At 47.6% G+C, this 24,496-nt stretch overlaps 1 protein-coding gene across 1 annotated transcript in view; it reads left to right on the top strand.

Annotated features, from left to right (window-relative positions):
* Positions 1 to 8,314: 8,314 nt before the first annotated feature.
* Positions 8,315 to 24,496, top strand: part of ADAMTS9 (ADAM metallopeptidase with thrombospondin type 1 motif 9) — a 124,142-nt gene continuing 107,960 nt past the window's right edge. Inside the window, exons 1-3 of the mRNA XM_034775562.1 lie at positions 8,315 to 8,469; positions 9,179 to 9,555; positions 12,104 to 12,266. Coding sequence (XP_034631453.1) covers positions 8,364 to 8,469; positions 9,179 to 9,555; positions 12,104 to 12,266 — 646 coding nt within the window. The 5' untranslated portion in view covers positions 8,315 to 8,363. The remainder of the gene's footprint in view (positions 8,470 to 9,178; positions 9,556 to 12,103; positions 12,267 to 24,496) is intronic.

The following is a 24,496-nucleotide window of genomic DNA, read 5'->3' as shown; positions in this document are numbered from 1 at the left end:
CAGTGCCTTGCTGAACAGGACTGGACCTAAGCACGTGCGTAGGTGCTTTCCTGAACCAGGGCCTTACAGAGGAAATGTACTTCACTGCCACTGCTCTGGCCACCAAGAAGATGCTCCAGGCTGGGGGCGCCACATGCTTCCACAAGGTTGCCACATGCCAGAAACTGGCTCTGAGACAAATGCATTCAGGCCATGGTAGTTATGCAGTTCAGGTAGCTCTTCGGTTGGGTGGAACTCCTGTTAGAATTTCCCCCCAAAGTCCATTTGTGATCCTTAGCTACTTGGCCTGCCTTTTAAACATGGAGCTTTATTGTGATGCCATGCTGGAGAGAGATGGTTCTTTCAAGCCACTGCACCCAGGTAATGAAATCTAATGTGGTCTATTCGCTTGTCTAGGGGAATATTAATAAACCTTCTGTGGTGCTGTAAAATATCCACAGGAAGGCACGCCAAGGATCCGATCCAGCTGCCACTGATTTTACCCTCATTTAGCCATTAGTAGTTTTCTGATAGTTTTATAATCAGTGCAGACTTAATAACACTCTGTATATAGTACAATATGGCTAAAGATTTCCTGAAGGAAGATTTTAAAGCAATTGAGTAAAATGTGACCCTCTTCTTCAAGTCATGTATGGCATACAAAGAGGCCAATTTGTGGAAGAAGAGTTTTTTGCATGTGTATTGTATCTTGGTTTTGATTTAAAAAAAAAAAAAAAAAGACTAGCTATTTCAATTTTATAATCGTTGGGGAAGGCCTAGTATTCAGGAAAAGCCTGAAAACGTCACTCAAATAAAAATGTGATGGTTTAATCAGATGTGCCACTGACATTGCTTTGTATGTTCAGTGCTGCATATAGATATGGTGAGGTGTTCCAGTGGAATGATCACGAGATTGGGTTATGGCACCATTTTATTGCATGGCCTTTGGCAAGTCAAGTGACTGACTACATTTTCCCATCTATAAGGCGACGATAATACATGTAATATCTGCCTCACAGGACGGTTGTGAGAATTAGTTTATTTGAAAATCTGTTAAGAAATACTGTAAAAGTACACGGCTCTAGGGCAGTGGTTTTCAACCTTTTTTAATTTGTGGACCCCTAAAAAAGTTTCAACCGGAGGTTCAAACCCCTTTGGAAATCTTAGACATAATCTGTGGACCCCACCAAGGATCTGCAGACTACATGTTGGAATCCACTGCTCTGGGGCAGAAACACTCTGCACCTGCGTCAGTTTCAGCATTCATGGGTTGTCTTCTGGGGCGGAGGTAAGGAACATCTGCTATATTTACTCTTAATTTGACACTTTTTTTTTTTGCAAAGGCACCTGGAATGCATAATATCAAAAATCAAAAGAAACGTGTTCAGATTCTGCTTAATTTACAGCATGTTAAATGCACGCAATAAATTAATTCAATGTTTAGTTTGAGGTTTTAATTGCCCAAAAGTCAGGAAATGCAGCATTAAGTGTCCCACAGCAACCTTAATTCTGTCCCATTTCATGGCTGCATTAAAATAGAGTCTGTATGTGCTTTCCGCTCCTGAGCTCTGTAATGGAATGGCAAGATACAGCGACTAGGTCAAACTAAGTACAAACTTTCTGCAAACACAACTAAAGGAGGCATAAGCAAAATAATTAATATACTGAAAACGTACTTCAAAGCTAACCTTAAAAAGTGAGGGATGGGCCAGCACTAGACCTGCAAAATTAGGAGGGATAGCTCAGTGGTTTGAGCATTGGCCTGCTAAACCCAGGGTTGTGAGTTCAGTCCTTGAAGGGGGTCATTTAGGGATCTGTGGCAAAAATCTGTTTGGAGATTGGGCCTGCTTTGAGCAGGGGGTTGGACTACATGACCTCCTGAGGTCCCTTCCAACCCTGATATTCTATGAAGACTATTAGGATCATCTCACCTGACCTCCAGCAGAATTCAGGCTGGAGAACCTCACCAGTTTCTGCATCAAGCTCATAACTGTTGAGCCTGCCTCTTCCACTCTCACCCCCAACTTACTAGTATCAAGCGATCCTCCAGGCTCCATGAGACAGCTGAGGGAAAACCTGGAGGCATTAAACACGGTGGCCCAGGTTGTTCCTGAACTTTGCCAATGGGAGGGTGTAGGAGAAACTTCCTTTCTACTCCCTCATGTTCCAGGAAAAGCAGGGACTGCTCCCTCCCTATGGTCCCGGGTGAGGGTGGTGTAAAATAGCTCCTACTAGGAAAAGGGCAGAATCAAACTACCACCCTCTTCCATCAGCCTATGCAGCTAGGTTGCATCATCCGTCTTTGCTCCGGGGGGGCTTCTGCTACCAGAGGCACAATTCTTGCTGATAAGAAGAATGGTCTAGTCAGAGGATAAGGCTATGGACTAGTGTTCAGGCAACAAGGGTTTGATACCCAGCTCCGCTACAGCCTTCCTGTGTGACCTTAGGCAAATCATTTAACCTTTCTGTGTCTCAGTTCCCCATCTGTAAAATGAGTTTAATACTTCCCAGCCTTGTACAGGTATTGAGGATAAAATCCATTAATGACTGAGCTGCTCAGATACTAAGTGATTTGAACCATCTAAGTGCCTAGATCGATCGCCCTGCCTGAGCCAGCATGGCGGCGCACCACACCGGGCACAGGCGAGTCCATTATGTGAGCGAAAGTTTGGAGAACAGTGAATTGAATGGAGAAAGCAGAAGCTGGAATGACTCCTGCAGAGGAGTTAGGCCACGAATTTAAACCCTTTAAGCAGTGCACCATCAAATGCTTTTGCTTGGCAGAGAAATGAAGAGACGCTTGAAAATTAAGTGCATGCCAAGAACCTGCAGGTGTTCAACTTCCTGGCCAGGTTGGAAAGGCTCAGTTGCTGTCGGATTTTCAATAAAGGCTCTGGCACAATGACTGAAAATACTCTTTGGAGGGATAGCCATTTTTGCATGGAGAAGTTACTGAATTCAGAGAAAAGAGGGCACGGGGGCAATATCTTTGCTAAAACTTTGGAGGGCGGATGCGATAAGAGAGAATTTCAGATACGCTAGGAAAGAAGTATGCTGGTTAAGAGGAATGAGAGCCTTCCATTCCTGGATTTAAATCTGGTCCCAAGAGGAAGGGAAAATCTGGCAGCTGCCATTGGTTATCTTGTGGCACCGAGGATCTACCATCAAAGGAAAACATTTTACCTTGTGGAATAAGAGTTGGGCAAGCAAACTGTGGAAGCCGATAAAGGAAGACAATACTGATACCGACAAGCAGGACAGCAAAGAACAGAGAGATTAAAGTTACTTAGGCTCCCAGTTGCCCCAACATAGAAAGATAAGACCCAGGAAAGATAGTGAAAATAGAGTTATAAAGCTAGAGGCAAGTTTGGTGTCCCCAAGAGTATTCTACTTAAACCTACATTTGTTCCCTGAGATACTGTACTGTCTGTGTGTGGTGATTAAGTGCTCTTTCGCTCCATAAATCAAGCAATTACAGCTTGATTTTTTTTGGCCGTATTTATGTAGGCAAAATTCCCACTGTCACACAGGATTTTTGCTTATGTAGGTTTGGGCCATTAGTTATTGCTTTGGGTGTAGAGACTTTGCATGCTGTAAGTAGTAACAGATCCTCCCTGATAGGAAAGTGTTTTGCTGAGTTTGTATTTATGGCTTAGTTCCTTCAGATGTTGCGCATCTATTCACTTATACTAAGATCTTCCTGTTGTATTTCCCAGTCCACAGCAGTAACTATTCAGAATGATGAACCATATACAACTTATTTGACATTATCCAAATGCCAATAAAAATACATTTTAAATAGGCAAATACCACACCTCCCAGAATGAGAGATGAACTTTAATGCCATTCTGCATCTGATTGTATACGGGCTTAAGCACAGAACACAGATCATCTGGGATGATTAACATGTATTGTTTGAACTTTAGTGTTAAATTATTTAGCTTTTTCAAAGGACATTGAAATTTAATTCAAAATAATTTATCATCATGGGAGGCATTTCTTGCCTTGAACAGGAAGGGGACTGGAATGGATTAGAACAGCAGTAATGCAAGATTGTGATTTTTTAATACCACTGCTAGAATGTGTTTTAAAATTTTGTCCCTTTGAAATTGTATCCTACAATTTCTAACCCCAAAAATATAAAATAAAGGATTATAAAATTCTCCAAGGGAGCAAATAATTTGCTTTAGTAATTTATGATACAATCTTGATTTTTCCCTCCTTTTCAGGTCCCTTATTACTCCTCTTTCCAATTTTCCTGTCTCCTGCTCCGATTCTTCAGTAATTGGGGGCTTATTAATATCTCTTTCAGGAGTGGTTGGGTGAGGTTCTTTGACCTGCAATGTGGAGGAGGTCAGAGTTGATGATCATGATTGTCCCTTCTGGCCTTAAAGTCTATGGATCTGTGTATATATGTCTTCACCTTTCCCTCTTACTTTCCAAACCCTAGATCCTACCATATCTGCTTCTGTCCCGCCTATGGGTTTCGGCTGGTTGCGTTGTAAATGATCTGCACTGGGATTTAGGAATTCTGGGTTCTATTCCCAGCTCTCTGCCATGGATGGTATGACTTGGGCCAAATCATTAAGGGCTTGTCTGCATGGTGACTTACCGCGCGGCAAGCTGGAGTGTGACTCTACAGCCGCTAGTCTGTTGTGCACTAACTGGCCGTGTGGACCCTGCCAGTTCTGCAGTAGGGTTTGACATACTATTGAAAGTAATATGGAAAGTTTAGAGCACGGTAGCAGGCTACACACAGCCAGTTAGTGCCCTGTAGATTCACATGCTGGCTTGCCGTGCACTGAGTTTCTGTATAGACAAACCCAGGGGGGGTCTCTGTGCCTCAGTTTCCCACATGTAACATGGAAATAATACTGTTTTTCTCCCACCCCTGTGTCTTGTTTATGTAGACCATAAACTCTGAGCTAGGGCCTCTCTCTTATTATGTGTTGTATAGCAGTGTTACTCAACAAACGGTCCATGGACTGGCGCCAGTCCCTGAGATCTCCCTGACAGAGTTTAGGGAGACAGCAAGCCGGTCTCTGGTATCAAAAAGGTCGAGAAACACTGTTTTATAGCACCTCGCCCAATGGGGTCTTGAGCCACGACTGTGATACAAATAATAGTGGCTACAGCCCCAATCTCTGATTAAAGCACTAACAGAACTGTACTCAGCAGGGCACTGCTATGGGCTCTCACACAAGGACATCATTTGTGTTGCTGACTGGCAGCCTGATGTCGCTCAGCCCCTGCAGCCAGCCTCCCCTCTTCTCTTTGTCGGGGGGAGGAGGAATTGGGAGATGCTGGGAATGTGGAGTTAACTGTGGTGATCAGCACCCTGGGCTAAGCCCCCCTCCCCCCCCCCCCCCCCGTTCGCCTAGCTTCCGTGTGAGCAACCAGCTGCAAAACCACACTCGCTGGCGCTGCACTCCCCCAGGCGTGTCGCCGCCCCTAGAACTTTTCCAGGGGCGTGGCTGAGAGTTCTTTGCGCTGCTCTAGGATTCTTTCCCTGTGAATCGTGGGAGAAACTGTCCTTCTGGGCACATGAGGTGGGTAGCCGGGGGAAATTGTGGGGTGACAGTGGAGGACTATCAGCACTTGAGAGACAGGGTGGGGGGGAGGGAGGTAATATTTTTTACTGGTCCAATGTCTTTCAGTGAGAGACAAGCTTTCAAGCTACACCAAACACCTCTTCTAGTTCACCCACAGAAGTTGGGCCAGTGAGAGTGATCACCTCACCCGCCTTGTCTCTCTCATATCCTAGCACCAACGCTGCTATCAGCACTTGAGTACCTGCAGCCTCACGGCAACATGGGCAGGTTTCTAGCCCAAGTGAAAGCAACACCCAGGTTTCAGCCTATAGCCCCAACTGGGCCAGCTAACCTGGGACGAAAGCACCAATAAGCTCAGGACATTGGGTGACCAGACAGCAAGTGTGAAAAATTGGGACCGGGGTGGGGGGGTAATAGGAGCCTATATAAGACAAAGCCCCAAATATCAGGACTGTCCCATAAAATCGGGACAGCTGGTCAGCCTATCAGGGCAGGTGGGGGAGCCGAGGGCAATATCCAAGTGAACGCTACAGCGAAGACATACCCTTTGTTACCTGCCGAGGTAGCACTTTGATTCATCCCAAGCTGCTGGCCAAGAGTATTTCTCTCACACTGACACAATACCAAGAAAATTTATTGTCATTCAGAGGCATGGTGGTTTCCTGCAATGACACGGGGAATTCAGGAAACTCACATGGTGACTGTAACAGGTTGGCAGTGTTTGCCTAACACCCCATACTTGGTTAGCAGGTGTTGCTCCTGCGGTGAAAGGGTTAAGCAGGTTTTGCTGACTCACTGATTGAGCAGACAGGGCCTGCGGAGAAACCTCAAGCTGGGACTCCAGGGAGTGCTGTTTTCGGATTCCCTTTTTGGTCATACACCAGCCCCAGGTGGGGTCACTTTTCAGGCCTTCACAAGTGCACGGTCCAGTGTGGTGACTCCGCCCACTTGCAGTGACCCACTTTTGCTAAAAGCCAGGCGAAAACACGCACAAACAGCGGGTTTGCGTCGAACGCCAAGTGGGCCCAGCAGCTTGAAGTTATTTCAGAATGGTTTGGTCTCTTTCCTATTTTGAGGGTTTATTTTAACTTGTTTGTACATGCACAATCAATTAACTGTGGGCACATCCAGATGCATGTTGTATAGGCGATTTACAGAAAGAGAAGCAAATAAAGCACAAATGCAAGACTGAAGCAATTCAATTCGTGGAGGAACACTCCAGTTCAGCTATTCTGACAAAGGTCTGCATTCTGCTAGCCTGCTACGCCATCGACAATTAAACGAACTGCAGAACAAGTCACTGCCTTCTAATGCTGAACAAGGAACTTTGAGAACTACAAAGCCATTCTTTCTTAGCAGCACTGTAGACCTGCCTAGAACATGTCCCCACCCCAGCTAGCCTGGGTGACAGATTTAAAGAGACATAGCATGCATATCTTGCATGGGACAATTTGTTGGTCTTCCCATTCATTATGTAAAGTCTGGTGACTTTTGCTCCAAGTTCACAGAGAGTAAAGTCGTTTAAAAGTGCTAGAGAGATCATAAGTAACTTGCTTCTCATTTGATTAGAAGCCTTGAAATCTGACAGTATCTTTCCCCTTCCTGAAAACAGGGAAAAAATTAAAGGGATGACCTCAATTTAAATATGGAGCACAATTTAAACTAGATTTTTATATAAAATTTAAGATCAATGGAAATATTTTGAATTAAAAAAAAAGAGGCAGTGTAATGTTTGGCACTGCCGAAATGTAACTGACTATACACAAAACTGGGCCACATCACCGATTTTAATTGTCCTAACTCTGAGAAATGCACAAGAAAACAAATAGCATCAAAAGCAGCAAGTTAATTGAATTTTTAAAGTTCTTGTACTTTTAATAAACAAAAGTAAAGAGATTAGTTTGTTTACAAGGTATGGGTGCTGCCACATCCATTTGGCTGGTTTTATTTCTTTTAAAGAGAGAGGCTCTCATTCTCACTCCTTTGAATGCATTTAACAGTGTTTCTTTTTCAGATGAACTATTCATTCCTGGAGGAATGAACTGATCCAAGTCGATAAGAGCTGCGTATATTTTCAGAAAGCCAAAGTCACTAGGTGTAGAAGAACAAATAAGATTCAAGAAATCATTAGATTCCCCTGATGAGGCAGCTTTAAGTTGAGAAGGGGGGCGGGGGGAAGTGCACAACAGGGAACAAAGTACAGTGGTAGAGTTTAGTACAGTGAGATTCTTGCTGCAGTGTTCAGCTTCTTGTAGATCTCTCTCCCTCCTCCCAGGGAAAGGAGTCCTGGCCTAGGTACTGAATCGGACAAGGTCTTTTCCCCTGGAAAACCAGAAGCAAAAGCTTCCTTGGAAGGGAAGAAAGTGACATGCTAAGAAAGTAGGGAGGAGCCCTCCTCCAGAGGCGGGCTCTGGGCATTTGCTTTGCCGGAGACCGCCCCCCTCCGGTCTCCTGAACTGGTTCCCAAGAACTCCGAGGGCACCAGCTAGAAGGGGGGGAGAGAGAGGAAAAAGCAGCCCACCAAAAGTGCAACCGGCGCTTCCCTGTTCCTTCCCGAGCCCCTCTCACTACACTATGCTGGTGTATCCGATACCCCGTGCGCGATCATCCCTCCTCCTCCTGCTGCCGCTGCTAATCTGCTCTCCGCTGGCAGTTGTGGTCACCGCAGAGCCCAGGGGGAACAAATCGGATGCGAGCGGTTCCCACTTTTAATAAAGTGAAGTTGGGGGGGTGGGGGGAGCTCTGAAGCAGGAGCAAGGGGTGGGGGCGGGGGTGGAATTAAAAGGGGGGAGGGGGGAGGCTGCTCTCTGTTCAGGAGCCGCTCACACCACCATGCCGCTGGTGCTATGGGCACTGGGATTAGGAACACTCTTTCTGCAGGACGTCTTGCATGTAGCCACCGCAGCAGCGAGGAAGCAGACCCTGCATCCAAGACAAGGTAAGAAGATGCTTTTGGCATCCCGAGCTCCTTCAGGGAAGTTTCCAGTTCTTTGGGCTGTTTCTTAGACCGCATTTTAACCTGGGGGGGGGGGGTATTTCTACAACTCTGCAGTATCCGTTTCATTGATTTCCCTTGGCTTGCCCTCAGTCATCAGTGACAGAACTTTAAAAAGTTGTGTGCCTTTCTCAGGCTGGGAAAACACGGTGCCCACAGGGCAGGGGGACAGAAGCGGCCGAACATGGTCTTCATTTCCTTGAAACCTTTCTGAAGCTGCAAATAGCCCGAGTTTAGAAACCCCTGTGAAGTGGAGGAAGGGTGCAGGGTTTGGGCAACTGGCCGTCCCTGGTGGGTTTATAGAAAAGCTAAGGATTCTTCTTGTGCTGATGGAGGCAGGGATTGCCCTTTTTTGTGTACAGCGCCTAGCTCTGTGGGGGTCCTGGTCTAGATTAAAGTCTCTAGGTGCTCCAGCAATGCAAATACAGTACCACTACTTCACCATCCCGTGGCTGTTGCAGGCAACCGAGTGGTGCATTGATTTGTTTGGTAAGGATAGCTACCTCTATGCTCCCCCCTTGCTAGATACAACTTTAGAGAGCCAGGCCTGGCTGCTTTGATCCAAGAGAAGTGTGTGGGAAAAAGCTACGCCTTGCCTGACCTGAGCGAGAGAGCGAGTCTTTACCGGGCATGTGTCTGTTCCTCTTTGCAGCCCAACTGCTGGAGAAACTCCGCGAGTTCGAGATCGTCACCCCCACCCGTGTGAACGAATTCGGAGCCCCCTTTCCCACGCACGTACACTTCAAACGAAAGAGACGAAGTATTAATCCTGACCCGGACCCTTGGGCCACCGACGACTCCTCCGCACACTACCGGCTTTCCGCCTTCGGGGAGCAGTTTCTGTTCAACCTCACGGCCCATTCTGGATTTATTGCGCCACGTTTCACCGTCAGCCTCCTCGGAGCCCCGGGGGTTAACCAAACCAGGTTTTACAGCGAGGAGGCCAGCGACGTAAAGCACTGTTTTTATAGAGGACATGTGAATACCCAGCCGCAGCACACGGCGGTCATCAGCCTGTGTTCAGGGATGGTAAGTGACTTCCCCTCCGCCTTCTTTCTTCGCTGCCTCTGGGGATTTCCGGGCCTTTGCTTCGCAGCCAGTCTTAAATCCGTATCTGCCAGGTGGTTATGTTTACACGAAACACCTTGTTGCGGAGTTCTTTGCCATGGTTCTCTCGCACTCCAGGATCGCCTCCTCTCCGCAGGGAAGTTGTGGGACGGCGGATGTCCAGGAGCTCGCCGCACTCTCCCCTGCGAGCTTGAGCGAGCTTGCCAGGGGCTCGCAGGGTCTGGGTCTGCGGGGGCCAAGTAGCAATGGAAGTAACTGACGGCCACAGCTGCGTCCGCCCTGCGGCATGGGAGCCCGGAGCCTCTGCCCTGTTTTCTCTGGAGGTCACCAGGGGCCGGGGCTTGTTCACACGCCGGGGTCCGGGAGCACCGAGCGGAAGCAAGAAGGTGGGGTCACCCCGGGGGCTGCTCGCCACACGAGCTGGTGCCTGCTGACTGGACGCCAGCCGCAGTTAAGGTGGAGCGAGGCACGCAGGGGCGAGGCCCCCTTTCTGTGCCCCCAGCAACCACACCGAGTTACCCCCCCGCAATGCAGAGAGGCCGCTCCAGCCCGCTTAGCTCTTCGCCCTGCAGACGCGCCGGGCTGACTTGGGGGGGTTGCAAAGGTCTGGCCTGCAGCTCTGCCCTAAATAGAGGGGGGGGGCGCTCAACCAGGGGGGCTTAAGCCACATCTGTCCCAACGTGAAGTGAAGGACAGGGGGTGCTAGTGCGGCACCCCCCCCCCCAAACCCCAGCAGAGCTTGCACATGCGGGGGGGGGTCTCCAAACTTCCACGTGGGACAACCCCCCTTCAGTCCCCAGTCCTGGCAAAACGGCCACCCAGTGGGGGCGGGGGCCAGTCCTGCAAACTCTGCCCCCCCCCTTCAGGGGGAAAGAAGAGAAACCCCCGGAGCAGGCAGGCGGGATCCAGCGTACTCACCAGGGTGGTCGAGCTGCTGCTGCTGGGGAGTCCCATGGCAAAGCCCCCCCGCCCTTCGGCGCTTTCCCGGGGGCTGCGCGCTCCCAGCAGCGTCCCCTGTTTGTTGTTGTGATGAGCCTGGGTGGGCGGGGGCGAAGGAGCGGGGGGGGGGAGCTGCAAGGAAGCCCAGCAGCACCGGCTGCAGGCAATGCCCTGGCTGCAGGACGGGGCCTGGGGGTGTTTGCACCCCCCGGCACACCTGTGACCCACTCCCCAGATTGAGATGGGGGAGGAGAGGATTCAATTCCCCTGACCCCCCACCCCACCAGTCCAGCGTGCCGCCTTAAGAGCGCTCCCTCCCTTCCCGGGGACGACCTTAAGGAGGTGCGAGGCACTTTGCCAGCCCCAAGCCAGGTCTGCTGGGGATTTAAGGAGGCCGGAGGAGATGTCAAGACGCCTTCTCCATCCTTCCAGCTCGGGGGGCGCTGGGTGGAGAAGGAGACAACACAAACAGCTGTGTGGGAAGCTGGCGGGGAGAGGAGGGCTTGTCTGGCTGCTTTCCCCTGAGCTGGGGCTCATGCCCTGGGAGCTGGGCTTAGCCATGAGTAGGGAGCCTTTCCAGAGATGATCCTGATCCATCCTTGCTGGGGTGACCTGTGGGAGACTGGCCAGAGCACCTGGGCACTTTGCTGATACCTTCCATTCCCTGGGCAGCCCCCACCAACAGCCTTCCTGGTTAAAGGGGTTCCCCGGGGAGAACTGGGGGCAGCGGCTGCCTGCCCCCTTTCGGCCCCAGGCAGGCCACCCCTAGCATACCTGTTCCTGGAGATGCAGGTGGATACGCTCTGCACAAGGCCAGGGCGCGTGTGCCTGGGGGCGGTGCAGCTGATGCTCAGAACTGGGATCGTGCTCTAGTACCTGCATCTTGGCAGGAGGTCAGACTAGCCGACCCTCATGGTCCCTTCTAGCCTTAGGGTTCTACCTTTTTGTCTTATGACATACTTTTGCCTGGGAGTGGTGTTTTTTCCCCATGGCCTGCTCCACGGTCATGTGGGCTAGAAGCTTTGATAGTCTCTCCTAGGCAGTAGCTTCACCAGGTGAGTTCCTTTCCCGGATCAAGCCACTCGATACCATGCTCAGCTTGTCTCCGCTCAGAGTTGCTCTTGGCATATCTTATGTATGAGAAACAGAGAGGGCAGAACATAATAGGGCCCAACTCTGTCCTAAGATGCACTCCAACATCTCCCATTGAGATCAGGAGTAATTTTGCAAACATATCCGAAGGAAGAACTGGGTCTAATATGTGTCCTCTCTTCACACAGGGCTGAATTTTACTCCTGGCGAGTAGTAACTTACACCATGAATAATCTCCCTGGTTTTAATGGGAGCAAAGTCTACAGAGTAAAGTGCTACTCAACGTAGCAGAATTGGGCCCATAGCTTTCAGCCACCGCAGATGTAGGGGTTGCTTGCCAAACTGAAGATTGTAAGGAAGTGTAAATGCCCTAGAAACTTCTGCATGTTCCCATGTCCATTTTATACGGTAATTGTGTAGGCCTAGTCTCTTGCATATTCCAACTGGAAGCTGACTACCTGTCTCTCTCCACTCTCAGCTAGGCACATTCAGGTCTCACAATGGGGACTATTTTGTAGAGCCGCTGCTATCGCCTGATGACCAAGAATATGAAGAAGAGCACAATAAGCCACATGTGGTCTACAGACACAGTGCACCTCAAAAAGACTCACCAAGGGAAAGGCACACTTGTGATACTTCAGGTATTCGTTTGACTATTCCCCATACAGTCACTTCCATGATACTGCATTGCTGAATTATAAACCATTTACCGTGCTATGGGAGGGGACGTTGGCACTGTTTGGGCTAGAAGTAATTGTGGGTGTGCGGTATTGTGAACGTCTAGGTGTGGTGCTCTTTGCTTTGGGGATAGTCTGTTGCTATTGTTCAGGTGAGGTACATCTTGTCTTTGACTTCTAATTTAAGAAGGTCAACCGGAGGCCAAATTCTACCACTTCCATCACCACCGTTGATCCCAATCATGCCTACCGTGAGGTAAAGTAGTCATCTCTGAGCTCTTGTGGCTTAAATGGCTTCTGTGTCTGTACCACCTTACTTCTCTTCCCTCCTAACCATAAGCCCTAAAATACACAATTTTTCCTACACTTCAGCTGAAATTCACTTGTGCCTTCAACTTCCGTCATCTTGCTTGCTTTATTTCCTTCCATCGTGGTCTTTCTAGGCCCGATCTCTCCTTACCTGAATTGGTCCAAAATGCAATGACTCGTTTCTTCTCCCAACCATTCCTCTTCTTTGCCAGAGGTTACTTAATGCTCTCACTGATTAATTTACTTCTTGGGTCTCCTGTTTTCTCCCCATGTTTGGGCACCACTCCTTAGTGTACTAAACCTACAGATGCCTCTTGTGTGGTATATTGCAACTTAAACACTATGGGCATGAATCTGCCAACCTTACTCAGGCTGAGTGATATGGTTCTCTTTAAGTAGGTGGGATTACTCATGGAGTAAAGGTATGATTTGATGTGAGTAAGAGCAGCAGAATATGGTCGCTTGTATGCATTAGCGAGTACACAGTGAGAATCTCCTTTGGACTATTATGTGATGCAGTTGTATTGTATTAGTGCTATACAGAATTTACATTGTATCTTACACTTGTGGCTCATTGTGGGAGGGAGGATATAGGCAGTGGTTTTGCCATTCAAATGTAAGTCTACATAGAGCTGGTATGGTGACAGAGTGATTCAAGGAGATGTCCCAAGGCACTGATCAAAGTCCAAGGTAGATTTCATGGTAATGGAAGCATGGTGGTACACACACGTGTACACACATTTGGGGGAATAATGGTACATCTCACAAGGCTTTTATTGTTTGTTCTTCCAAGGGTTGCTGCTGGACTATGCCACTCTGGTTTCTCTCTTCCAGCTGTTTCTGCTCCCTTCTTTGAGATCAGATGCAGGAGACTCAGAACAGTTGGAAAGAAACACGGAAACTGGCACAATTCACCAGTAACCCCTGGAGGAATGGACCAGCAGATCTCGGAACTCCTTGAATCAAAGGTAGATGGAAAGGCCCTGAATACAAGGCCCTTTCCCTTTGTGGAGTGATCGCATATCGTTCAACCTTGTGCCGCGTCTAATAGTTTCAGGTCAGGTGTTCGTGCTCCACTAGCTTTCGCAAGAAATCAACCCGCTGTATTATTCTGCTTAATTACCCGGGTCTTTTTCTGTCCTCTGCTAATCTGCTGTACTTCCCCTTTTCCTTTGCTGCTTGTTCTTTAGTGCTCCACACAGTGTGGAAAAAGAGAAGCCCCAGTAAGTTAAAGCTCTGTCCAAATAATAAGATTCAAAGGACCCAAAATAGGCAGCATGGTTCTGCCCTTCCCCCATTTCTGGTTCAACAATTTTAAGTGAATCTTGTGCTGGTGACAGGTGCTGTGTTGTTAACTGTGGACACTGAAATAGAGTAAGCACAGCATGGTCAGTGGCCATATGCACTTCCCTCCGCTGGCTCACCAATATTCTTCCGCCTTCACCAGGCCCTAGAGGCAAGAGAGAAGCTCAGATGACTTCAGGGAAAAAGTGAAGCCCAGCAATGTTTTCTCAAGTTTATCTTTAGGAGTCAGTTTGGAGTCACCTTTGGGCAAACTGCCGTGTTCACATAAGCCAGGGGAAAAGGAAATGATCTCATTAGAATTTATGAGCTCAGTTGCATTGTACCTGGGATCTGTAGATGACATTAAACTTATACTGTTGCTGCAGCCAACATGTGAAAAGTCCATTTGTACTGCAAGTTAATGGAGAAAACGGAAATCCGCCAAAAGCGGAAATTCAAGCCCAGAAAAGACTTAAACCCCAAACCTGCAATGAGCTTTACATGGGCAGACCCCTTTGCAAGACTGTGGCTTTATTAAATCTCTCTCTTAGAGGCTGCTGTGCACAGAAACGATTTCTACACAACATAATGTTTTCCAAGTATGTTCTTAGCATAATGAAGTAGTTGTAGACATCCTACAGTGTCTAAGAAAAGCTTTTCCCCCTGAGCTATGATTGATGGTTAAAGTAGGGTCTTTCATTTCCAGTGATCTCCAGGAAGCATTTATCATTAATATTATTAGTTTTCACTTGATCAGGTCAGCGAGGGAATGCAGGCATATTTGTCTTTCTGGTTCTGCTAAATTTTAATTAGCTGTTTCTTATAGCTGCTTTTTAGATACATGCAGTGTGGGCTCTCCTGACCACATGACCTAGCTCTTCTGCCATACAGGTTAATGGACTAATGATGTGTGTTATAATAAACTATTGCCAAAGCTTTGCTGTTGTTCAGTATAGCAGGCTATTGTAGTTATGCTGAGGTCCTGGGTTATAAGGCTGTTAATAGCAGCTTCTCCTTGTTCTTTCACTGTTGGCCTGTCCCATATCCTTCTCTCTGTGTCTTGCTTCCCGCCAGAGTAGTTTGGGAGTTAAGAGGCGGCCTTTGTACCCTCACTAACCCTTCCCTTCCTTTGGCCATCACAATAGAGTCCCAGAGTTTAAGCTGATCTAGTCTGATCCTCCTGGGTGTCACAGGCCACCAACAGCTCCCAGCCCATGGATGCTAAACCCCAAAGCCAGAATGAGAGCAAAGTATCACAGCCCACAGGAGACTAGACTTTTCTGTGCCAGAGAATAGGAGGCACCAGTGCCCAGCACACCCACAATATCAGGGAAATGATTAAATGAGATCTGGCAAGTGACCGCACCAACATGCTGCAGGGGAAGGTGAAAAAACCCCAGAGTCACTGCCAAGCTGGCCTGGGGGCAAATGCCTTCTTGACCCACATCTGTTGATCAATTAGGCCCTGAGCATATGAGCAAGGACTAACCAGCCAAGCCCCTGAGAGAGAGAATGCTCGGTGCCAGCGCAGAGCCCATCCCACCCAATATGTCATCTCCAGCTGTGGCCATTCCCGATGCTTCAGAGGAAGGAGATTAAAAATCTTCCAAGCGTATGCTGGGGAAAACATCCCTTCCTGACCCCTACAGGTGGCTGGCTGAAACCCTGAAGCATGAGCTTCAGGAGCATAAGACATAAACTGCACGTGAGCCCCAGGGCTGCCTCCTACCATCACAAGCAACCCTTTCATACAGTTGCACTCATAAATTTTGTCCATCTCTCTCTTAAAACTAATTAAGTTGGTTGCCCCCACAACTCCTATTGGGAGGCTGGTCCAGAACCTCACTCCTCTGATGGTTAGAAACCTTCTTCTGATTTCCAGCCTGAATTTGTTCATGACCCATTTATATCCATTTTTTCTTGTACCAAGCTGTCCTTTAGCTTAAGTAGCCCTTCACCCTCCCTGGTATTTATCCTCTCCTCCTCCCTCCCCATGTAGTTATAGAGAGCAATCCTATCTCTCTCATTTCTTTTTGCTAAACAAGCCAAGTTCTTCCACTTTCCTCTCCTAAGATGAGGCCCTCCATTCCCCTGATCATTTGCTGCACCTGTTCCAGTTTAAATTAATCTTTCTTGAACATGGGGTGACCTGCTGAGGTGATTCCTCCCCTGATTTATACCCACGCAGGTTCTGGTACAGTAACTAACTAACTAGACTTGCTTGAACAGCATTTAAAAAATGAAGACTGGCCAGGGTGGATGTGAAATACCTCTAGGTGGTGCTACTTAGACAAGCTGCCCACGGCAGCCCGGCTCTCTCTCCTTGCTTCACACCAGCAGAGCATCTCCATAAAACCTTCCCCTAGGTATTACAACTACCACTGGATTTTTATGCAGTCCCAATTAATGAGGTGGAGATTGAGAGCTTAAAAAAATGTAATTTTAATCCAGAAGGGAGACTGCTCAGTGAAGGCGAAGAGCTGAACTTCCTGAGCTCAGTGGAGGGAGGGTCTGCCGCTGCTGTCGAAAGGAAGGAGAATCTGTATTAGAATCACTTGAGAGATCGTCCAATGGACTGGATGATAACTGTGTGCTCACCTGTGTATACTTGCAAGTCCTAAGGTGAAGGAGTTCTGTAGATTCATAGATTTCATGGTCACAGGGGAGCACTAGGATTATCTAGTCCACGACACAGGCCAGGAAACCTTACCCATAATTTCTGCATCAAGTCCACAACTACTGGTTGAACTAGAGCATATCGTTTAGAAGACATCCAGTCTTGATTTAGTCCAGCTACGGTTATTACTTCACCGACAGGAAATCTCCCCTATATCTAAATAAACCACTTCGGTTCCTCTCTCATTCTGTTCCATACAATTTCCAGAGGGGGTTGAATGAACATGACTTCTAATGTACTCATTTTTTTCCAAACACACTGTATGTGTGTACACGTCACACAAACTCCTTAGTTGTGCTTATATCTATGGCTTTCCCCTTCCAGCCTGCCGCCTCTATTGAAGTTGTTAATTTGATTTGTTGTTTTCAGAAAGTGAGGGATAGGAAGCCAACCCCTTCTGTGCTGTAGGGTTCTTTATTTCTCTCATGTGTTTTCTTTTCCTCTTTGTCTGGTTTTTGCTGCTCATCTTTCTTTCCTTCTGTCTTATATCTCTCCTGGGGTGTGTTTTTGGTCAGTTTTGGTTAATTTATTTCTGATCTTTTGCTACTACTATCTATTCATGCTCCAGCTCTTTTACGGCTTGTCTGGAGCTTTCCGGTCTAATTCTACCTGTCTGTTGTGTTTTGTTTTCTCAGTATTGTTCTTGCTTATTATTTACTCCCAATTTGCCCATTTCTATATCTTTTACTACAAACCCCTTGCAAGAGTTATATTTTGAACTAGCTGTTTCTGTTCTTCCCTCCTTTACATTCCAAGTGTGTTCTGATATCTGCCCTCTTACCACCTGACTTTTCTTTATGCTTTTTCTGTTTTCTTTCCAGCTTCACAAAAAAAAGACAAAAAACGTTTAGCACAGGCTCTCCCCGCTACACCTCATTTTTCCTTCCATTTGGCATGACAGACTCAGGCTGTGGCTGAAATAGACAAGAAGTTTTTTCTCCTATGTAGGAACAAGGATCAAATGTGAGCACTGGCTGCTGTCCCCACTTTCATTGCTAGAATAGTAGGCCCCTTCCACTCGTTTGCCTCGGGATTCGGAGATAGCAGTGGGTTTTGGATGGTGGTAGGTGGGAAGGTGGTAAAGGAGGGAAGCGGGGAAGGGGTCTGGGTTTGCTTCTCACTCTGAGTCCCAGCCCCTCTTAACCCCTGCAGGTTCTTACCCTCTTCTCCCTTGGGTGGGATACCTTCAGTCCTTAAACGCTGGGGGAGGGAATGTCCCTCCCCTGCTGGGGCAGGGTCTCCCTTACTCTGGTTTTCTGTTCCTCCAAGTCTCACAGCACACCTCCAAGCTCCAGTCCTCTCTCCTTCCTTCTTCCCCCTGACTGCCTGAAGCAGGGGGGTTTATTAGGTTTCTAACAGGGCCTTAATTGATTAACCTGTAGCCACCCTCCCTAGACTACAGGGAACCACGCCTTAATTAACCTAGGGTTTAATATACTTCCCTTCTACCACTTCCCACTGCTCCCTGGCCCTCCTGTATCACAGTGGTAAGAAATGAGAGCTGGTCTCAGGTTAGTGCAGGACAGAGGAGCCCTGAGCTGTGGGAGAACAGGCAGAACTTGCTACAGCAGAGTCCCCTGCAGACACGGACTGAGGAGAGGAAATGCGGTTATGTTGCAATCTTTTCTGTTCAGTTTCCACAACCCTACCAGCCCCGAGCTTTACTTGCACCAACGCTCGTTAGGAGCCGCTCTCGAGCGTAGAATGTTCTAGCACCTCCAGAAAGCGAATGCAAAAGTGTCACAAATGCGAAGTCCCAAATTCTGACCCGCGTATTTCGACTTACCATTCTAAATTCCTGCTTGATTGTTTAGCTTCAGTGATTCAGCAAACAGAAACGTCCCCACTCCTTGGATAGCTAGCTCCCAGAGCACCAAAAAATAGACATAGAAACGTTCCGAAGACATTCGCTAGCTCTAGCATTTGAGAACTGCTCAGTCCGCTTGTGGATGGTTTTTTGCCAGCGGGGAGAAAGGTGAAATGCAAAGTAGCCGTGAATTATTTGCTCCTCTCTTCAATAAAGAGGCAGCTTTTGTTGCAGTCACGCCGAGTGTCATTATTATCTTGTAGGACACTGACGTTTCCCAGACTTCTGGCCAGATGAATGCTTGCAGTTCCCGAAGTTGTAGGCTGTTGAATGTGCGGTTATCGCATTGATAAGGTGGCCAAAGTAAATAGGTCAGCTCCTCCAGTGGAGTAAATCTGTGTAGCTCTATTGGGTTCAATCCGTTTACACCATAAGTGGTTCTAGACCCTGTTCCGTAGAAGTAACCTATTCCTGTGTAGACCTAATCTTATGTGGATTCCATTTGGTCCTTTTCGGATGATGCCACAAGAGTCATGGTACAAAATATGTCTCGCCGTGCAACTGACACGCATGACACCGGACTAATCAGTAATGTGTCACCGATTCTCAGATACATTAGTGAGTAACTTGTAATACATTACGTTTTCAAAGTAACTTTTAACGGCCTTTCCTGCTGAACGCAACACTGGAGAGTCACCGTAGCCTGGGGCCATTTGAACTATGACCTAAGCTACCAGATTGTTGTTCTAATTAAGCCTTTGTTAATTTTGGGCCTGATCCTAGGTGGCGCTGAGCACCCTCCATTCCCATCATCCAGTCTGTTGTCATCTCTCTCCCTGAGATTACTGGTGGCGCTCCCTTGCTATGGACAGGGGTAGCTACAGCCAGGGCATTCCCATTGGCCTGGGACTGCCCCTCCTGAGTCTGCCAGAGCCTGGATTTCTAAAGCTTATGGGCCTACTGCAAATCCCATATTTCCTCACAAGCCTATAGGGAGGCTGGGGTCCCATAGGTGAGGGGCTCAGACTGAGGAATGACTTGGTGGGGGCCTTGTTGTAGGAGAGGGTAGAAGGTCTTCCATTTCCTTTGTGCAGAAGAGACTGTAAACTGGTGTTTGTGTGATGAGAAACGGGGGTCACAATATTTGATTGTAAGATTTTTATGATGGGGTGTGTTCAACTTTAGGATGTTCCTCAGGCTGTGGCTAGCCACCAGATACATTGAAAAGGCATGTGTGAGAGAGAGAAAATGAGTCTTGCATGCCATTGAAATGTCTTTAAATAAACACCTGATTCAGGATAATGAGATTATCTGTGACTTGTTAGAGTCCAATCTCCCCTTTCCCAGAATCCCCTACTTCTGCCTCCATATCTCAAGATTATGTCTCTTCCTACATCCTCCCAACCTGACACACCCTTACCCTGCCTCCCACCCCAGGCACTCATCCCTGAGGAATCATTCCCATCTCTGCTTCTGTGTTTCTAGCTTGCAGTATTGTTGTGAGTCTCACAGTATTGGCTGTGTGTTTTAAAGCCCCAGCTCCTGGACTCATGTGACTAGGTGGCAATCTCAGCTTTCCTTTCTTACAGAAGTAAGCTCCTGGCTCTTGCGGCTGTGAAGAAAAGCCTGACGTGAAACCAGAAGGCAAATAAAAACATACCTCCCAATGGTTCTAGTGGCTAACGCAGGGCGCAGTGTCATTCAAATTTGGACCAGCTGCCCCTCCATAGACAGAAAAAGAGGGGCGGCTGAACCAAACCTGAGTGGCGCAGTGACCCCAGGCGCCAGGTTGCAATACCACTGGGTTTGGGGGCCCTCTCAAATGGGGCTCTGGGACAACCTGCCCCTTTTGCACAATCCCCCCGCCCAAGTGGCCTGAATGCGGGAAATGTTCCCAGCTTTAACTGTGACAAGGGGCACATGGGGGTCAAAGAGGGACAGTCCCGAGAAACCCGGGACTGTTGGGAGGTCTGTAACAAGAGTCCGGCCTTTATTATTTTTAAGCCAACCCCATAATTGTGTGGGGCCTGACTCATGATTTTTGGCAGGAGTGTCCCTATGATCCCAGACGCTCTCCATTCCCCTGCTGATTTCAACCTCCTGCTGCCCCACACTCAGACAGAAGCTGGGCCCCTGGGAGCGTAGATTGCTGGAGCCACGCTACGACGGCAGGCAGTCCTCTGTGCCCCACCCATGGCTTCTTCTCTGCTCAGCCCACCCACCGCTGCCTCCTTGTGGCTCGAGATTGGAATGACAGCTCAGCAGAGCAAGACCCGGACGGGCAGCACAGGAGAACTTCAGCCCACCAGGAAGCGCGGGGAAAAGTGCCTATGTCAGGGCAGAGGCATCCGGAAGAGGAAAAATTCGGGGAGGATGAGCCCTTCCTCCCGCTCCCAGTCGAAGTCCAAAGGAACCAATTTGTTAATAGCAGGCCCAAGAGAGGGGGAACGAAGTGGGGTAGTGGAATAGTAGGAGGACACTGGCACAGCTTAATTTTACTGGGCAGGTGGAGACAATTTCGGGAGGGGAGGGAGGGAGCTGAGGGAACAGCCCGAGGCTGCATCTTAGTGCAGCTAAGCAATTGCTTCTCTGCTGGTGGGCCGGGTTGGGCTGGGAGGAGGCAGTTGGGCCCACTGGGCACTTCTCTGTCCCCCAGCTGGGCGGCCACAAGGCTGCTCTCAGTAGCCAGCTAGGCTAAGTTTCCCTCCTTTGCCCTCCCACTGGCTCTGAGTGCCGAGCCGGCCTAGGGCCAGGGCCTCCTGTCCAGTCCAGCTCCCCCTCCCATGAAGGAGGTTCCAGTAGGCGAGAGGAGAAGTGGAGGAGGTGACTCAGCCCTGGGGGTCTGGTGAGGAGAGGAGGGGGGCTGACTGGGATACAGGCACATGGGGTCTTTGGGAGGGACATGGGCTTGGGGGAGCCTTGGGGAGGGGCTTGAGAGAAGATGCAAGACATTGGGAAAGGGGAATGATTGGGGAGAGGGATGTCAGCAAATTTGCCCTGTCTGGGGCTTTGTAGAAGAGGTGGGGGGATTTGTGGTAATTGTGAAGGTCTATATGCCCCCCCCTTCCCCCATACCTTCCCTCGGTTTAGCTGGCAGTTAGCCCACTGCCTGCAGCAATCTGCTTGAGTGCGTAAGAATTCATAGCACGGGAATCAAGCGGCGTAGACCGGAAGGTGTAATGTTTGCAGGAGCGGTATTAAATGTTGTTGTGCTTTGAGCTGTTCACATGCTTGATACGTTTCAAGAAGAAAACCCAGGATTCAGGGCCAGCAGGGCAACTGTCCCTATGAGCAGATGCTTCTGGGTTGGATGTTTCTGATGATCAAAATACATAGGTGCAGAGACTGAAAAGGTCCCAGTGGGGCAAAATAGGCCATGACCATTAACAAGGAGATGAATTTGGGCCATGAGGTCTTAGGCCTGTACTCAGACATCTCAATCTATGGCACAGTTTGATATTTCAGTGTGAAACGACTTTTTGTTTCAAAATTCTTGTGCGTGGTAGAAAAAAGGTTAAATCGAAAGAGGGTTTCCCCCCCCCCCCCCCCGAATTTGCCTTTGTGGAGAATTTAGAAACTTTCTGGTTTCGTTCCTAATCAGAATAAAAACAAATGCCGAAATCTCCAAATCCTTTGTGAATAGGGATTTCCATCCTCCGCCTGGCTTTAACATGCCTGTGAACAGTGTGCTGTATGATATGGTTTTGCTGTATTACAGTTTTGTCTGTGCAGATGCTATAAGTTTATATCTATACATTTTTTGTGAATTCTTTTGCTGTTAAAGACTCTAGATCTAATTTAGCTCTATACACTGTTAAGCATAGAATCATAGGGTTGGAAGGGACCTCAGGAGGTCGTCTAGTCCAACCCCCTGCTCAAAGCAGGGCCAATCCCCAACTAAATCCCCCAATGGTCTCCTCAAGGATTGAACTCACAACCCTGGGTTTAGCAGGCCAATGCTCAAACCACTGAACTATCCCTACCCCCGATTGATTTGTATGTGAACTTTCTTTGGTTTGCAGTACAAGTAGTAATCAGACGGTTATCATTTTTGTCTCATATGTATGAACGTAGAATATGTTGTTTTTCATTGGATTCTTGTTTGGGTTTGATTATTCATTTCCCATTTTGTTTTTGTTCTTCGCGCCCACCCCGCAGTCCATAAATGCTGTTTTCTATATCCTCCTGTAGCAATTGACAATTCTCCGGGTCCATAGTCATGGAAGTGGAGTTAACATCCTGTGGAGTTATCATTAATTCTGCCTTTGTCAGAATTGTCCGATGGTCAGAATATGCTACCAAGCAAGCCACTCCCCTCGCCTCTCTTTTCACTCCTCCATCTCTAGCTTCCATCCTAGCAGCATAACAAACTTCCATCACCAAAACTAAATTCTGCTCTGGGTTACACTGGCGTAAATCTGGAATAAATCCATTGACTATAGTAGAGTAACTCCAGATTTACACGGTGGTGTAACAGAAAGAGAATTTGCCTTTAAAAGGGAAAGATCTGAGTTTGTCTTCTGGGACAGTTCAATGAATGCCCATCATTTGAATAAGGTCGGATTTTTTGTTTATTTTGCTTAATCCAAATACAGTAAACACCGTATTTTGAGTGTGCACGTTTCTTGAAATCTGGGGTGGATCAGGGGTAATGGAGTATAGTCTCTTCCATCTATAGGTGACTGGTTTAGAGCCCTCCTAAGATGGTAGTGGCCGATGCTTATTTTTGTGAAATGAAATGCCGGGTCTCCCTCTAATTCTGGTCTCCACATCACAGAAACCGCAATCAAAACTTCACCCCCTGTTAGCGGCCTCAGCTGGCATGGAATCTGAACTGTTCCTCTCACTCCTAGCGATGGCCCCATGAGGTCAGGGTTGAGGCACATTAGTAATAATATTGCAAAGCTTGTGTTACTGCTCCCCACATTGTACCTGTGTGTTGGGCGGAGAGAAGAGTTTTTTGTTTCCCTTGTGTTCTCGTTAGCACCTTTCATGAACTTCAGTGAAAAGACTCTTTGAAACCATTAGATGTTTTTAAAGGGAGGTAAATAAAAAAGGCTATAAGGGCTGTTTAAAACACTGCTGTGTTGTTTTGAAGTTCATTGTAAGGGTCTATTCTCCTTTCCTTGCATAATTGTCACTGGTAGCAATCGGAGTTAAAATTCCTATTGAGAGTTAGAACAACAGGGTTGGATTCAATAGCCAGTACTCCTAGGTGTGTTTCCAGCGATTTCACTGGGAGTTCATGTGAATGTAGGTAGCAGGATCAGGCCTATATATTGAAACCAAGCACATATACAAAGCCATTCTGCAAGGGTGAATTGCCTATAGCTCTCCCTAACATCGTCAGTTCTAGGGAGTCAGGTCACAAGGTGTTTAACCGCCTTGAGGGAACTCAGTTAAATTTTGCTCAGCTTTATGAAAGCGTGCAATAATTAACTTCCTAACTATAGCTTTAGCAGCTGCTTCGCTGGGTCAGAGCAGTTATAGAGACTTTATAGACTAACTACCAAAGAGTGAGTCTTAAGTACTAAAACACCTGGTTTATGTATTCAAATTGCATTTGATAATAAGTTAGTTTAAAAGCACTTTTTTTTTTTTAAACCTGGAAGGGAATTTTAATACTGTTAGCTAAGAAGCTACTTCCCTCCCCCCACCCCAGCTTTCATGAACTTGAACTGGAATTGCTTTCATTGTCACATGCCTTATTTAATTGTGCAAAATGCTTTCTAGTCCCAAGGGCAAGTTAATGTGGAAGTGGAAAGGATTAGAGCTATTAGGGACAAGTGATCACTCTTTTAATTTTAGCATAACAATAGTTACTACTTCAAAAGCAATCTCGATGTCCACTCCTGTCATCCTTACTAACGCAATCAGTCGGAGTACCTCTATAGGGCCTGATTCTCCATTGCCTTTGGGTCTGGTCCAAAGTCCATTACGTTCAATGGAAAGAGTCCCATTGACTTAATTTCAATGGTCTTTGAATCATCCTTTGGCCAAACTGAACGCCATCAGACCAGGATGGTAGCATTTTACCTCCAATGTGCACCACTGGAAATGACTGCACAATGTACAAGGCCTATGTTGTTTGCTTGTGTGAATAAAATTTACAGGATT

Source organism: Trachemys scripta, chromosome 7 (assembly GCF_013100865.1).
Source record: "Trachemys scripta elegans isolate TJP31775 chromosome 7, CAS_Tse_1.0, whole genome shotgun sequence".
Classification (NCBI taxonomy): Eukaryota; Metazoa; Chordata; order Testudines; family Emydidae; genus Trachemys; species Trachemys scripta.
The sequence above is the reverse complement of the archived record's forward strand: the minus strand, read 5'-3'. Positions and strand labels throughout refer to the sequence as shown.